This window comes from Myotis nattereri, assembly GCF_964212035.1.
Source record: "Myotis nattereri genome assembly, chromosome: 4".
In the NCBI taxonomy this organism is placed as follows: Eukaryota; Metazoa; Chordata; class Mammalia; order Chiroptera; family Vespertilionidae; genus Myotis; species Myotis nattereri.
This window is the reverse complement of record NC_138079.1, coordinates 72,010,817-72,026,333: the sequence shown is the minus strand read 5'-3', so window position 1 is coordinate 72,026,333 and position 15,517 is coordinate 72,010,817. Positions and strand designations below refer to the sequence as shown.

The 15,517-nt window shown below is 37.1% G+C and overlaps 1 protein-coding gene across 2 annotated transcripts in view; it reads right to left on the bottom strand.

Annotated features, from left to right (window-relative positions):
* PRR16 (proline rich 16) overlaps positions 1-15,517 on the bottom strand; it is a 235,809-nt gene that overhangs the window by 74,252 nt on the left and 146,040 nt on the right. For both annotated transcript variants that reach the window (XM_081089133.1, XM_081089134.1), the window contains exon 2: positions 894-1,650. In XM_081089133.1, the coding sequence (XP_080945259.1) occupies positions 895-1,650 (756 nt within the window). In that variant the 3' untranslated portion in view covers position 894. The remainder of the gene's footprint in view (positions 1-893; positions 1,651-15,517) is intronic.

Genomic DNA, 15,517 nt, shown 5'->3' with positions numbered 1-15,517 from the left:
AATTAACTGTGATCTTCTCCATTCAAACTCTGTCTGTGTTACTACCCAATTTGATGAGTATTAACAAGGGATTAACCGCACTACTGCTTCATTTTTATTCTACGAAAAATTTGGTTTTGCTATTATCTACTGTCTATTGGCATGATATTTCCACACACCAAATCTTTCATTACCTATACGGTCGAATTCTAATTGTTAATTCTAATTGTTTACACTGAGTGGCCAGATTATTATGACCGGCCAGATTATTATAACCACCCCATCAGTACTTCATTGACACTTCCAAAAATACTGAATATTGAAAACTTCCTAAGCAAATACTCTCAAGTTTTTATTATTATTATTATTTGCATATAACTAATTCACTTCATTGTACTGATGGGGTGGTCATAATAATCTGTGTAGTATAGAAAATAAACTTTTTGCCATTGTCCTCAGAATAATGCAAAACTAGTAACAAACATCTTTAGAAAAAAATAATAAAATGGTCTTTCAGTATTAAAATTTCTTATGAAAAAGCATTAGGTCAAAATTAATAGTATGAGATATTATTAATATAGATAAGTTACACATGAATAAAATAAATCTAATCCCATCTCTTACAGTAAATCAAATGATTTGAAACTACAAGCCACTGTTACAGGTCAACTGAAAAAACAATATATTCAGCTTTTTCATTATTCTGTGGTTTCTGATAATGCAACTTTTTAAACAGTGTATACCCAGGATATAACAATGTACTGCATACTTACCAGGTGATTTTTATGCCACTTTGCTGAATGCAGGATTAATATATTTGGGCTTTTTATTGCTTGAGTAGAAAGTGCGCATTACTTATTATGTTTATAATATAAAAATGAAAATAAAATAAAAAGTGTTTTTAAATGGCATACATCACACTGTTGTAGTGGTTGATTTCCTCAAGATCGTCTTCTGTGGTTTTGGTGCAGTGGGAGGAGGCACAGTTGCAGGTCTGAGAGGCGGGTAGCTGTTACTGTGGCTTATTCCCGGTCCCCCATTTTCCAGTGGAAATGGAGGGAGATGCGGTGGAGGAGGGCGGGGAGGGCCTTGGGGAGGAAGCTTTCCTGGCGGCTGGACAGGTTCACTGTGCAAATGGACCTCCCGGTTTTTTATGTTATACCGGCTCTCACAGTCAGGACAATAGCCATGGTACTGCACTTTTTCATTAAACCGAACCCTTTCCCGAGGCCCTGCCTGGGGGCACCTGTCTTTTTCAGGTCTATGCATCAGAGGCTGCACGGACGCCTTGTCCGAGTTGCTACCGGGTGTGCAGCAGATGTCTCCATTGGGGATTTTGTTTGGTGCTCCTGGTAAGCCACCATTCCGCAGAAGGGTGCCATTGGTCTTTACAGGATTGACAGCGGGCGCCACCCTTTGGGGGTCTTCACTCTTCACGGGTGTCAACCGCGGAGGAGGCGGTGGAGGGTTTGGCTTCCTCAGGACCGTGAGGATACCAGATGGGTGTGCTGGGGGTTTAATGAGCGGTGCATTGGCCTGCACTTTGATCTTCTCTAGGCTGGAGGCTGTCGTGCTGCTTGAGCTACTATTCAGGGTGTCGGTTTTGGAGCTGTCGGTCATCTCATCCTCCAGCTGTAGGTCAGAGGTCAGGGTATCAATCTGGTCAACCACCTGGTTGGAAAGGACAAGGGAACTGTGTTGAAAAAGGACCCCAAAGCAAAATATATTAGAAACAATGTCTTCCCGGCTAGCTGTGATCCGCTATGGGAGCCTTGACTAATGTTGAATTGTGTGTTCCATTACCGCACAATGTTTTCATTCAAAGAATTTACAGAATATAGCTGCCGTAAGAGTGGCAACTGATAACATCATGATTTCACATGCCTAGAATATAACACACTATTTATGCATACGTTTTATCCCTAACTCTGCTATACCCACCGAAGATAAAATCCTGATGCAGAAACAGTCCTGATTTTTAAAAACAAGAGGAGATTTTGCTTAGCAGATAGAAATCTACGGGAGAACATTAATCTCATGCTAAAAATGAGAAAAAGCCAGACAATCTTCAAAATCATAACTTTACTAGACCATCAGAGAACAGGGATCACAAAATAACGGAATGAACAGAACTGCAAGGAGTTTCAAGCTCCCTTAGGATAGATAGGACACAAAGATTGTCCCACCTTTGGCAAATCACAGGAAAAGAGGCAGCCTCCACCAAAGTGAGTAAAAAAAACCCCAGCTATGTTAAAGAGTGATTAAAGGCAGCGCGTGTGCTGTCATGTCAGACAAGGCAACTTGTTCTCACTCATGTCCCTTTTTCATGTGCCTCTCACCTGGGAGACTGAGGGCAGGGGAAGACACTGGAAAGAGTCCCTCCTAGGTAAACAGGCTCAAAACCCCACCCATATCCCAGACCCCTTTCTTTACAAAACTAAAGCTTTAAGAAGTAGAGAAATGATAAAACAAAACAAAACAAAACAAAACAAAAAACAAAAAACAACCCTCTAACCCAGCCGTGGGCAAACTACGGCCTGCGGGCCCGTGAATTTATATTAGTTCACACAAACACTCCATCCATGCTTTTGTTCTGGCCCTCCGGTCCAGTTTAAGAACCCATTGTGGCCCTTGAGTCAAAAAGTTTGCCCACCCCTGCACCTCTAAGACACAGACAATGAAATCCTTCCTCTAGGACAGGGTAGGGGAAGGGGCCAGAAAATTCTCTTGGACACAGAATTCACAGATGCCTGTTATCACTTGGGGAGAGACCCAAGTCACAACCACCACTCAAAAGCTGCCACAGACACAGGCAGAGGCAGGGAATCAAATAAGTTTGTCAGAACCATCAGACCATGATATAGGCCAGTGATGGCGAACCTTTTGAACTCGGCGTGTCAGCATTTTGAAAAACCCTAACTTAACTCCAGTGCTGTGTCACATATAGAATTTTTTTGATATTTGCAACCATAGTAAAACAAAGACATATTTTTTTATATTTATTTTATATACTTAAATGCCATTTAACAAAGAAAAATCAACCAAAAAAAATGAGTTTGCGTGTCACCTCTGACACGCGTGTCAGAGGTTTGCCATCACTGATATAGGCCCTACCCCAAATAAAGGAGAGTAATTCTGAAGACAGGATAACTGGGTGGAAGCATGCTAGATAGTTTTAAGGAAAGATTTCCTAAGGGCATTGGGGAGTCATGGAGTTAAAGCTGCCCATCAAAGGAATCTAGCATCTCCCATGACAGGCTTGCCTTAGGGTCTCTGTCCTGTTCAGTCACTGCCTGGGGGCAGCTTGTGTGAGGATGACCTTGACTCAAATGCCGGACTTCTGAGAAGGGCAGCTGGGCCCTCAGTCATTCCCACTCCTAATAGTCAGGGATCTTGGAGGCCATTCTCATGACTATACTATTACGCATACTAGCATATGAAAATGGACAAGTTGTGAATTACATGACAAATAATTTATTTTTGTACAATTCATATATTTGTATCTGTAGGTTTTTTTTTTTTTTTTCCTTTTCTCTTAATCAGGCCCAGTTTGTTCAACTGTGAAGTTGGCTCTTTGACACATGGTGGCAGGATTGGGCTCAAAATGAAAACATCACAACCAACTAAAAATTAGGGACAATATAGAGATTTTACTTCTTCTTCTTGTCTGGTTCGTGCTAATACCACCCGAGCTCATCCTTCTATTTTAACCCTTCAATATATCTTAAATCCATTCACTTGTATTTTCATTTCTTTGATCCTAGTCTGAGGCACCATTACTCACCATCCAGGCCACTCAGAGTCACCTTGCTTCCTCTTTCATTTCTCTAGCCTCAGTGATCTTTTAAAAATAGAAGTGTGTGCTCTTGCCAACCTCCTGCTTAGAATCTTTCATGCCTGTTCACTTCTCCTATGATAAAGATCAATTCTTAACATGATCTCCAAGGTCCTATATAGTCTTACTCAGTGCTGTGCTGGTGTTTAACAACGGATCTTAAGGGTGCAAGGGGATCCTGATTTGAACAGTTTGCCAGTGTTCAGAGTGTAAACATCCATGAGGGTCAATTTCATCGACTGTGAGGTTAGAAAGAAATGTTCAGTAACACATCGTTGCGAAGTGTTTCCACCATGCCAACAGAATAGATATAAATAAGCTCGGGAGTACAGATAATAGTAAAATGTAGTGAAATCATTATAAATGATTAAGAATAATTAGAAATAGTGTGGTGAAAGCCTGCAGGGGGGGTGGGAGCGTGGTGGAAGGGGTCAATGGGGGACAACTGTAATACTTTCAACAATAGAGATAAATTTAGAAAAGCATAATCTGAAAACCTTTATTTTTAATGTAATTTATTTAACAAGTTTATATACCTACCTTTGTTTTCAATAATGATCATTTAATAGATGGCTCACAACATTTCTAAAAATATAACAACTGGGCCTATTTAGCTCATATAAGCCAGCAACATCTCTGTCTTTCACTCCTAAATAACTCCATATCCTTAACTCTGATAAGTTTCCCTTTTCCTTTCTGTTCTCTAACCTCTCTGGTCTTCTTTTGGACCAGTGGTTCTCAACCTTTCTAATGCTGCGACTTTAATACAGTTCCTCATGTTGTGGTGACCCCCCAACCATAAAATTATTTTCGTTGCTGCTTCATAACTGTAATTTTGCTACTGTTATGAATCGTAATGTAAATATCTGATATGTGGGATGTATTTTTGTTGTTACAAATTGAACATAAAGCATAGTGATTAATCACAAAAACAACATGTAATTATATATGTGTTTTCTGATGGTCTTAGGCAACCCCTGTGAAAGGGTCATTCGACCCCTAAAGGGGTCGCGACCCACAGGTTGAGAACCGCTGTTTTAGACTCTCATAGTTGCAAGGCTGCTTCCTGCCACAGGACATTTGCAGATACTAATTTTTCTTCTGAAATATTGACCTCTCCTCTTTGTCTTATTAACTCCTACTCATTTTAAAAATCTGAGCTCAGTAGTCACTCATGAAGTAAACCTCCATCCTACTGAAATTTCCCTTATGGGTCAAGTTAATTTATTAAATATTCACAGGGAATCATATTTGATTCTAACAATTCACATATTTTTTTATTGTAGGTTCATAGTAGTATGAGTATTGGAAAAATGTTTCCTCTCTAGACTATAATCTCAGTGAGATCAGGGACCTTGTTTATTTTTACTATGGCATCCTAAAGGCCTAATGTAATGAATGGCACTCAACTGGGGTTCAACAAATACTTAAGTAAATGCCTGGAGAGTTATTCTCCTTTTTTTTTTTTTAAAAAAAAAAACCTCACCGAGGACATGCTTGGTAGAAGAAGGGAGGGAAGGAAGGAAGGAGAGAAAGAGAGAGAGAGAAACACGTGCCCCAACCGGGGACTGGACCCTCAACCTGGGTATGTGGCCCAACCAGGAATTGAACCGGCAACTCTTAGGTACACAGAATAACAATCAACCAACTGAGCTACTCTGGCTGGGTGAGGGTTATTTATTTAATTCAAGTATGAGCAAAACAAATTACCTTTTTTTTTATTTTTGAAGGTGTTGTTACTTTTAAAAAGTGCTCAATTATTCCATAATTTAAAAAGGTGTGTGTATGGGAGGTGGGGGGGGATAAAGGGGGGTTTAGCCATAGAGTATTCACAGAGTTAGTGACACACCCTCCAACTCTAGCCTAGAGAGCATAGAAATTAAAGTGGGAGGCCACTTAAAGAATGTGGGAGAGTCTTGGCTCATGGGTGCTGTGTACTATTTAATTTAGAGAGGTTATCTACCCAAAGCCTTTTATTGTATTAAATGTCTGCAGCTAAGGAGAGATAGCTGGTCTGCTATGGGGGAACTGAAGCTGATGTTTGGAGGTGAGTAAGTACTGCTTTGGGTCCCTGCTGGTTTCATAGTTCCTGGATAATTTCGATCTCGGCATTGTTACTTCCTGAGTGCCTACAGAATGCCAAGAGAATAAAAAACAAATGAGTACCACCCCCATAGAGCAAGAAATCTAGTCAGAGAGCCTGATATGCATTCATTAGACACTCAAGTAACCGTACTAGTAAAAGTGCAACTGGCCCAAGTGCTCCCAAGGAAAAACAGCAGATATTACAAGAGGAGCATAGAAAGGCCCCATCAAAAAAGCTGGTGAAGCTCTCCTCAGGATGAGTTGCCATTAAAAGGCAGAAGAGAAGTTATTTTAGCAGTCCATTCAGGACAGAGCCTGTTAAAGGTCCTTCAAAGAAGGCTCTTGGCTGAAGAGCCCAGGGAGAATGAGGTTAGAGAGTCAGGCAGTAGCGAGGCTGTGAGAGTCCTTGTTATTTTGTGATTAAAGTACCACATATTTTAAAAAATAGTTTCAGAAGCGAGAGAAGCAATATTCAAAGAGACTATGAAGTGGTATTTTTCAAAACTGAAGCATCATTTAATTAGCGAACACAAAAATATAAACAAACCCACACCCAGACATATGATAGTGAAAATATAAAATACTGAGAGTAATGATAAAAGTTGTACAACAATAAAAAAGAACACTAAATATTTACACAGTAACAAAAATTAGGCTGACAGGTTTTCACACAAGCAATAGAAGCCTGAAGAAAATTTAGAAATGTGTTTCATAGTGAAAAAAAGTAATTGCAATCATAATAGAATTTAACTCTTCTAAAAATGTGCAAGTGAAATAGACATTGGTAGACAATAAAGACAAAGAGAGTATACTTCTTATAGCTCAGTCTTGAAAATACTGATAAGTGACAAGAAAAGTGTAAAAAGCCAGAAGAAGGAACTGAAATACAAGAATAATAGGCAGGTGAACAAAGAAATTGTTAAATAAGTAAATCAAAATATACACAGATTAGAAGACAATAATACACTAATGACTAATTTGAAAGAGGGTAAGAAAAATGTGAAACTAAAAGAGTAGGAAAATACAGGTCAGATTGGAGAACAGTCAGAATTGAAGCATTTTTGTTGTGTGCGCAAGAAATCAGTTTGTACCTGGCAGTGATTAACTTTAGGCTTTACGCATGTGAAAAATTTCAGGACAACTACAGAAATAGCAGACAAATGTAAAAATTCCAAAATAATATACGGATTAAAGAGTGAGTAAAAAAACTTGGCAAATCTAAAAAAGACAGATAATAGAGGAAAAAAGGATAGCAAATAGAAAAAGATTGCACAAGATAGTAGAAAAAATAACTTCAAATATATTAGTAATCATACTAAGAATAGATTAAAACAATTTATTAAAAAAGGGAAACAGAAGTATTGAATTTAGTGATAAAATCAGATATAGCAAACAAGAAACCAAATGAAATCTGATGCAGCTATATTAATATTTAACAAAAAAAACCCTCAACCTAAATCTTTCTTAATCAAAACAGTTTATATTAATACTGATTTAGGAGAAACAATGAGTGAAACAAAATCAAGAGCTCATGTATATACAAACACACACATGCACACATACACACAGAAAAAAGGGTTTATAAAGAAGGAATTTCCCTAAGATGAACATCAAATTTTTTATCACCATGAAAATACACTCAATCTTAGTATTCAGGGTGGTACAAACTGAAGAAAAATGAGATAACATTTCATACTCAATAAAAATATGTCTGTTAATTCCCATTGTTGGAGATGATGTGGATAAATGTAAACTTTGAACATTACCAGGGCAAATGTAAATTCAGTCAGTTGAGAAATTTTTTTGACAATATCCAATAATTTGGATAAGGTACACACCCTATGGTATAGATCTTCTGGAACAGATCCTGGACTATTCTAAAGAAACTCTACCATATGAGCAAGCATTGAGCCATTATCAACAAGACAAGCAATAACAAGTGTTGGAGAGTTTGTAGAAAAAAGGGAACCCTCGTTCACTGTTGGTGGGAATGTAGACTGGCATAACCACTATGGAAAGCAGTCTGGCGATTCCTCAAAAAACTAAGAATATAACTACCATACAACCCAGAAGTCCCTCTCCTGGGTATAGGCCAAAAACCTTGAAATCATGTATTTGCAAAGATATGTGCATCTCTATGTTCAATGAAGCATTATTCACAGTGGCCAAGACATGGAAACAACCAAAGTGTCCTGCGTTAGAGGACTGGACAAAGATGTGGCACATACAATGGAATACTTCTCAGCCATAAGAAAGGATGAAATAGAGCCATTTGCAAGAACATGGATGGAACTTGAGAATATTATACCTATTGAAATAAGTCACTCAGAAAAAGCTAAGAACCATACGATTTCACTCACGTGTGGGATATAAAACTGAAACGCGTGAACAGATGTATAAGCATTGAGAAAGCACAAGGATATTCCTTGCATGTGTTGGTTTATTTTGCCATAGCAAAGAATTAGAAAAAATCTAAAAATCTATTAGTGAGTGGTTGAGAAAGTAAATGTAAAGTAGTTCTAATGAAGTAACTTGAGCCATAGGTATCATCAGGGATAAATCTCAAAAACCTGATGCTGAATAAAAAAGTTAAAAAACATATTCAGTATGTATATTGTTCATATATAGAGGCACAACTAGTTTAGTTTATACAATGTGAAAATACACATAAATTTTAGGCAAGAAGGAAGAGGAATGGATGCTGGGAAGCATCAGCTATACAGCTGAAATATTTCATTTCTTTTATAACTTGATATAAAGTGTTGATGTTTGTTAAGTCTGGATTCTATTTGTTACATTAATTTATTTATTTTCTGTCATGTGTGAAGTATTTTAAATTTTAAAATGAAATAAATGTTTAATATGTGTTAAAGTTAGAAAGAAAAATAAAAGAAGTGATTCTTACAGCTGCCATGTGGAGAACATACTGAAGGGTGCTGCAGTTTATTTAATCAAGTTAGACCCTAATTGCAGCAAGGTGAGAGGTGAATAAATTAACCACGCAAGAAATATACTGTATACTTATTATTACCCTTCTCTGTTTTGCTTAAACTATTTCCAAGTATCATATTGCAACAAAAGGAATCATAACCACAGGCATGATGAAATTAAAGTAAAAACAAAATGAAAGTAGGACTAGAGGGCAGATTGCAGATATTTGGAGGTGAGAAGACAGCATGACATCAATCATAAGTTTAAGAACATACACTTTTAAAAATATCATGTGCAAAGGAGAAATTTATATCTCGAACTTGAAATTCCGTTATCTGTCCAAGTAATTGTGACTACCCAGGTCTATGGAGGACTTTGCTAATGGGAGTGAAACAGAGAGATTTAAATAAAATAAATGTGTTGTGTTTGATGATTTCGGGAGGTTTCTCTTAGCCTCACATACAAGAAAGCTTTGGTCAGATTGTGGAACAAATGAAAATAATGATAAGTGTGATTTAGGAATCAAATGAGCTCAAGGTTTTCACATCTGGGAGAATATCCCTAAATCCTATATAATAAAAACTTAATATGCTGAGTGTCTGGTTGACCAGTCGGCCATTCAACCAATCAAAGCATAATATGCTAATGATATGCTAAGGCCACTCAACCACTCACTATGATGTGCACTGACCACCTGGGGGCAGACACTCCGACTGGTAGGTTAGCTTGCTCCTGGGGTCTGGCAGATTGGGACTGAGCGTGACGGGCTGGACATGCCCTGGAGCCCTCCCGTAGACCCACCCCAGTTGGCCAACCTCCCATGTCTCTCCTTGGCCCTGGTGGAGTCTCTCAGCCTAGCATGCACCCTCTCGCAATCCAGGACCCCTTGGGGGATGTCAGAGAGCTGGTTTCGGCCCAATCCTGCAGGCCAGGCCGAGGGACCCCACTGGTGCACAAATTCGTGCACCAGTCCTCTAGTATTTTCATAAAAGTAAAGCAGATTTAAAAGAAATTAAGTGATCTTATGAATTGAATTATTTGTGGGAATACAAATTTCAATTTATATTATTGTTATAAATATTAAACTACAAAGATTAAACATAAAACCACTGTAGTGTTATCATCAGAGTAGAATTCAAGGTAGTCAAATCTACTTTAAATTAGAAAAAATTAGGAGCTCCTTTTCCTATGCTCTCACTGGGTTTTGTCCTTTTATTATTATAATTGCCTTAATATATTAGAACTGCCTATTTATGTGTGCTTTCCCTCAGAGCATGTAAGCATGTATTTCCACCTTTGTGTCTCCGGCAGAGAGCATAGTGATTGCACATGGTAGATATTCAATAAGCATGTGCTGAGTGAAGGAACTGGGTAATTATAGAGTCTTGGAAAAAAGTCTCATCTTGTTCTACTTCCATCCCTCCCCAGAATACTCAACTTAGGTGGGACTGTCAAAGTCTTCAACCCCACCAATTCCACTTGGTCCAGAAGCACAGTAGAATGGATTAGATAGTGGAAATGGAAGGCAGAAATGGAGTTGGTGAGATGGTGAACTCTCTTCCTATGTCATCTGACTCTTAAATCCTAGCTCCACAGCTTGGCAATAAGAGAACTTCCATTCATGTTCCAAATTAAGATAGTTTAAGTGTATATTTATCTTTAAATATTAACTATATGGCTCCAGAGAAACCTTGCTTATCTTGCTTAATTAAATATCACATAATATATATGGTATATTTGAAAAAAGAAAACCCTGTTCCAACTTCAGTGAATCTTTCTCTCGGGCCTCCTCAGTAAAAATTCACCACCGATTTTCACTTACAAACTTAATTAAATGAAAGGGAGAATTTAACTCCAGCTTAAATCTGTACAAAGAAATTTATGAATTCTTCTAAGATCTTGAATATTGATTTATGAAAACAAACACATTTTTTAATTTGTGGCAAGAGCAGCAAAACACTGGAAAGAGAAATGAATGGAAGTCAAGAGAAAGAGAGGGATAAAACACGCCTCATCATACCTATTAGACCATGCTCAGTGGCTGAACACAAATGCAGGTGGACCCAAAAGGTTTGCCCAACAGAAACATACAGAATAGCAACTGGCAGATCAGTCAGACCCCTCCTGAGAGAGAAGCAGCAGGAAGTAGTGAAGTCACCTGTGGCTATTCCAACAGGGGGACAAGAAGGCAATGTCCCTCATATTCATAATCCACATACTTCATTTTCATTTTTTAACATTATATCAAATTGTAAAAATCTATATTTATCCATGCATCTGTATACCTATTATCCATCTGTTTATATCTATGCCACTGATATAGTAAAAGGATTGAAGGGAGTAGTTCACCACATAGCTCACGGCTTTTGTGTTCCAATACTATATCACAGTATTTGTTACATACTGCATGGAATTAATATGTATGAGTAACTCCTGTAATTATGTTGTGAATGGTAGAATAACACTGAATTATACTTATGTTAAAAACAGTTTAATAAGTGGAAGCATTTAAATTATTCCAGAATTTTGTTAGCTCTGCTTTGGCAATTAGTTTTTTTTTTTTTAATCTATAAGTATAAAAGGACCAATATGTATTAACAGATCAATAATAAAGATGGCATTGTTAGTGAACTTTATAGTAACTCTAATGTATTGAGAGAGGTTTGAGAATGTAGTGAGGTATAAAATAATGCACAAATATAAAAAAGAGACAAAATAAGAAAACTATTTGAAATATAAAATATAAATACTAAATTTAAAAAGAGTAAAAGAAAGCATAAACTATAAAATCTTAAAAATAGTTCCAATCATTAATTTGAAGAATTAAAGGAAAATTCAAGAAAAAGTTAAAAGTTATAAAGAGCAGGAAAATCAATTCTGGAGCTTTAATGACTATATAAGGGGTTACAGAAAAAGAAAATAATAATGTGGGATGGCAAATTAAAGAAATAATAAAAGAAAAATTCCATAGCTTCAGACACAAAGAGCCAATTGAGTACTAATCTGGATGAATGAAAAAGAAAACAAAAGCACCCTAACCGGTTTGGCTCAGTGGATAGGCCTGCAGACTGAAGGGTCCCAGGTTCCATTCCGGTCAAGGGCATGTACCTTGGTTGCGGGCACATCCCCAGTACGGAGTGTGCAGGAGGCAGCTGATGGATGTTTCTCTATCCCTCTCCCTTCCTCTCTGTAAAAAATCAATAATATATATATATATTTTTGAAGAAAATAAAACAATCACGTACCAAGCAAACACGGGACACCCGGAAAGAAATGGAAATCAAATAATCATCATAGTTTCTTCAGGATGAAAGATGATGAAAGATATTTTAACAGTAACTTCAAAGTTCTGGTGCAAAATGACTTCAGCCACTATTTTCTCTACTTGGCTAAATGAACAACCAATTGTAATGAAAAAGTATAATATTTTTAGATGTTAATGAAAAGACTTCCTTTGCTTCTGGTCTTCAAAAGTTAAGAATATACTGTAGTGTAGATTTTAATAAAATCCAAGAAAGGAGGAACACACAGGGTCCAAGAAATATTATGACTAACACAGATGTCTGAAAACAAAGAAAATAATTTAAGGATAACAACTATACAACAGTCCTTAAAAAGCAATTATTCTGAACCAAAACAGGAAATCAGAGGCTCCAAGAAAAAATAATAATACACTGTAGTCAACAGGTCATATAACTGAAAAGTTGTCACACATTAGTGATATGAAGAAGTGAACTATTGCAGGTGGATGATGACAATAACGGTGTGCAAGAAAAGGATCCATTTGAATCTTGAATTTTGTTCAGAGAGGTTCAAGTTTAGGAACACAGGCTTACTAATAAACTTACTTCTTTATATATTCATTAAACATTGTTTCATTGCACTTGCACTACTGAGATACTGATTATTAATGTCTCTTTTCAACATATGGGCAAAATAAAAAAAGACTTACTCTTCATCTTCCATAAAGTAAGTCAAATAATATGGATTGAAGTTTTGTGTTGTTTTAAAAGTGCTTGAGCATATTATTTAGATAGCTAACTATCTGGAAAACAAAGACAAATAAAAGGGGTTTCTCTTGGGCTGAAACCGGTTTGGCTCAGTGGATAGAGCGTCGGCCTGCGGACTAAAAGGTCCCAGGTTCGATCCCGGTCAAGGGCATGTACCTACCTGGGTTGCACTTCCCCAGTGGGGGATGTGCAGGAGGCAGCTGATCGATGTTTCTCTCTCATCGATGTTTCTAACTCTCTATCTCCCTCTCTGTAAAAAAATCAATAAAATATATTGTTTTAAAAAAAGGGGTTTCTCTTGGGAACAGGCCTAGAAGAAGGACGGAGATGATAAAGACAGTGGGTTTTACTTATACATTCATATGCAGAATTTGATTTGGAGATTGGGAAGCATGTGCATGTATTAGCCTGATAATAGTTCAACTCATATGCAAGAAAATCAAAGAAAAAGGGTGAACTAGACACAATTCTCTTCCACGTAAACTGATGATTACTATACAGTGTGATATGTGCAGTGGTAAAGGATGGGCAAGTATGGTAACAGAGATTGGTAAAGGAGAGCAGCAAAATGGGCTCCTTCCAAGGAGGTCAGCTGGTAGCATTTGACAATGATAACTTCAAACTAGGTAATACCTGACAGATGTCTTGAATGATAAAATAAAATTTAAAATTTAAAGGAAAATGTATTTCTTGGCAGAAGCTATAGCATGTGCAGTGGTATTAAAGAATAAGGTGGTTCAGGAATCCTATATAATAAAAGGCTAATATGCAAATCAACCAAACTGCAGAATGACCAGTCGCTATGATGTGCACTGACCACCAGGGGGCAGACACTCAATGCAGGAGCTTCACCCTGGGGGTCAGTGTGTTGCTCAGCCAGAAGCTGGGCTCATGGCTGGCGAGCATAGTGGTGGTCCTCTCCCACCTCTGCAGCAGTCAGACATTTCCTGAGGGCTCCCGGGCTGCGAGAGGGCACAGGCCAGGCTGAGGGACTCCCTAAGTGCACAAAGCTTGTGCACTGGGCCTCTAGTAAGAGATAAGTGTGAAAAGGCAGATAAAGGCCAGGCTGTGGGGGCCCTGTAAGCCATGTTAAAAAGTTTAGATACCTTAAACTATAATTTTAAAGATAAGTCCCAAAAAGGTTCAAATTTGTGACACTGTCACAAGACTACAGATGGACACACATGTTTTAGTAGGTTCATTTCTTCTTAAGTCTACTTATACATAGCCATAGCATGGACAGTATATAGATAGCACAGCTCTAAATATAAAATTCAACTATGGATATGATTTGTCAAAAAGTTATTGGACCCCAGCAGCCTTGGAAAATCACACAAGTTTCTACAGTTTTATGTTACTTGAAATACTAAATGTTCTAAACATTTTAAATCTACAATTTTCTAAACTAAGATGTTAAATTTTCTTAAACTCTTAACACAATGCCATAACATTGCCTCATAGGCCTGTAAGCATTTTTGAAGGAAGCAAAAATTCTTCAAATTATTATACACAATTTCTATTTATCACATATCCATATGCTTATTGTTTAGAACAAAGAAACAAAGCAATTAAGTACTAAGGGGAAAAGTGCTATAAAGCACAGTTTCACTTCATATAGTTAAAATGTACTAAATATAATGACTGCTTCATCTAAGTCCCACATTTACTTGTCTATCAAGTTTCAGTGAGTGAGGTATTTGCTACTTCTCTTTACCCTGTGAGAATCATTACCCATAGATTCTAAAGGTGGAAATAGCAAAGCTCACTTTAATTTGTTTTCATAAGGTATCTCGTTATTTTAACAGGAAACATGCTTCTACTGAGGCTCCCTATAACGTATGGAAAAGGAAACATCCCTCATCATAATTTGCTTTAACAGCTGAATAGATGTAAAAGGCTCATCTACTTGCCTTTGGTGAGTCTGCACTTCAAAATGATTCCATTATGTTCATGATGTTCAGGAGGAAGCTGTAACTCATGATCATGGAACTGTAAACTTTGACACAAGCTTATAGCTCACAATCTCTGTATCTTTTTGCATTTGTAAAAGTACAAATGAAATAAACCTCAGGTTATGTATTATATTCCCTATTGATGTTTAACTAGCTCAACAAAAATATTCTATACGCATCATGAGTAAGCATGTGACAATAAAACTCCTCTCCATCCAGTTCACTCTTTCTCCCATTTAATCCAGTCTCTGCATTACAGTCAGACCGAGCTTTCTTTAAATATATACATACTTTTATATATAAAACATATATATGATTAAACCTGAAGTGTGGTAAGGTCACAATGCTCCTAGGATCTGGGACCTGCTTTCACACTAGAAGGCTCTTGAGCCACTCGTACTTATCGCTTACAGTTTGATGCAAGTTTATAAACTTTTGAGGGGATGAATTTGGGCTATAAATAAGCTATGTTCATGGAATTTCTAATTTCTTTCTGTCTTTAAATGTATACATTAACACACATATCTTAAAAGTATAAGATACTTTCACTAATAACTGTTGAAGAAGGACATTAAAATCATATAGTAAAATAAACTTGCAAGATTATAAAGCATTTTTTGTTAATATCACTAAAGAAATATTGATATACATATTAAAATGACACTGACATATGTCTCTACTTTGTACATCTCAGATATTGAGCTAAATGATTAATGAATAATGTA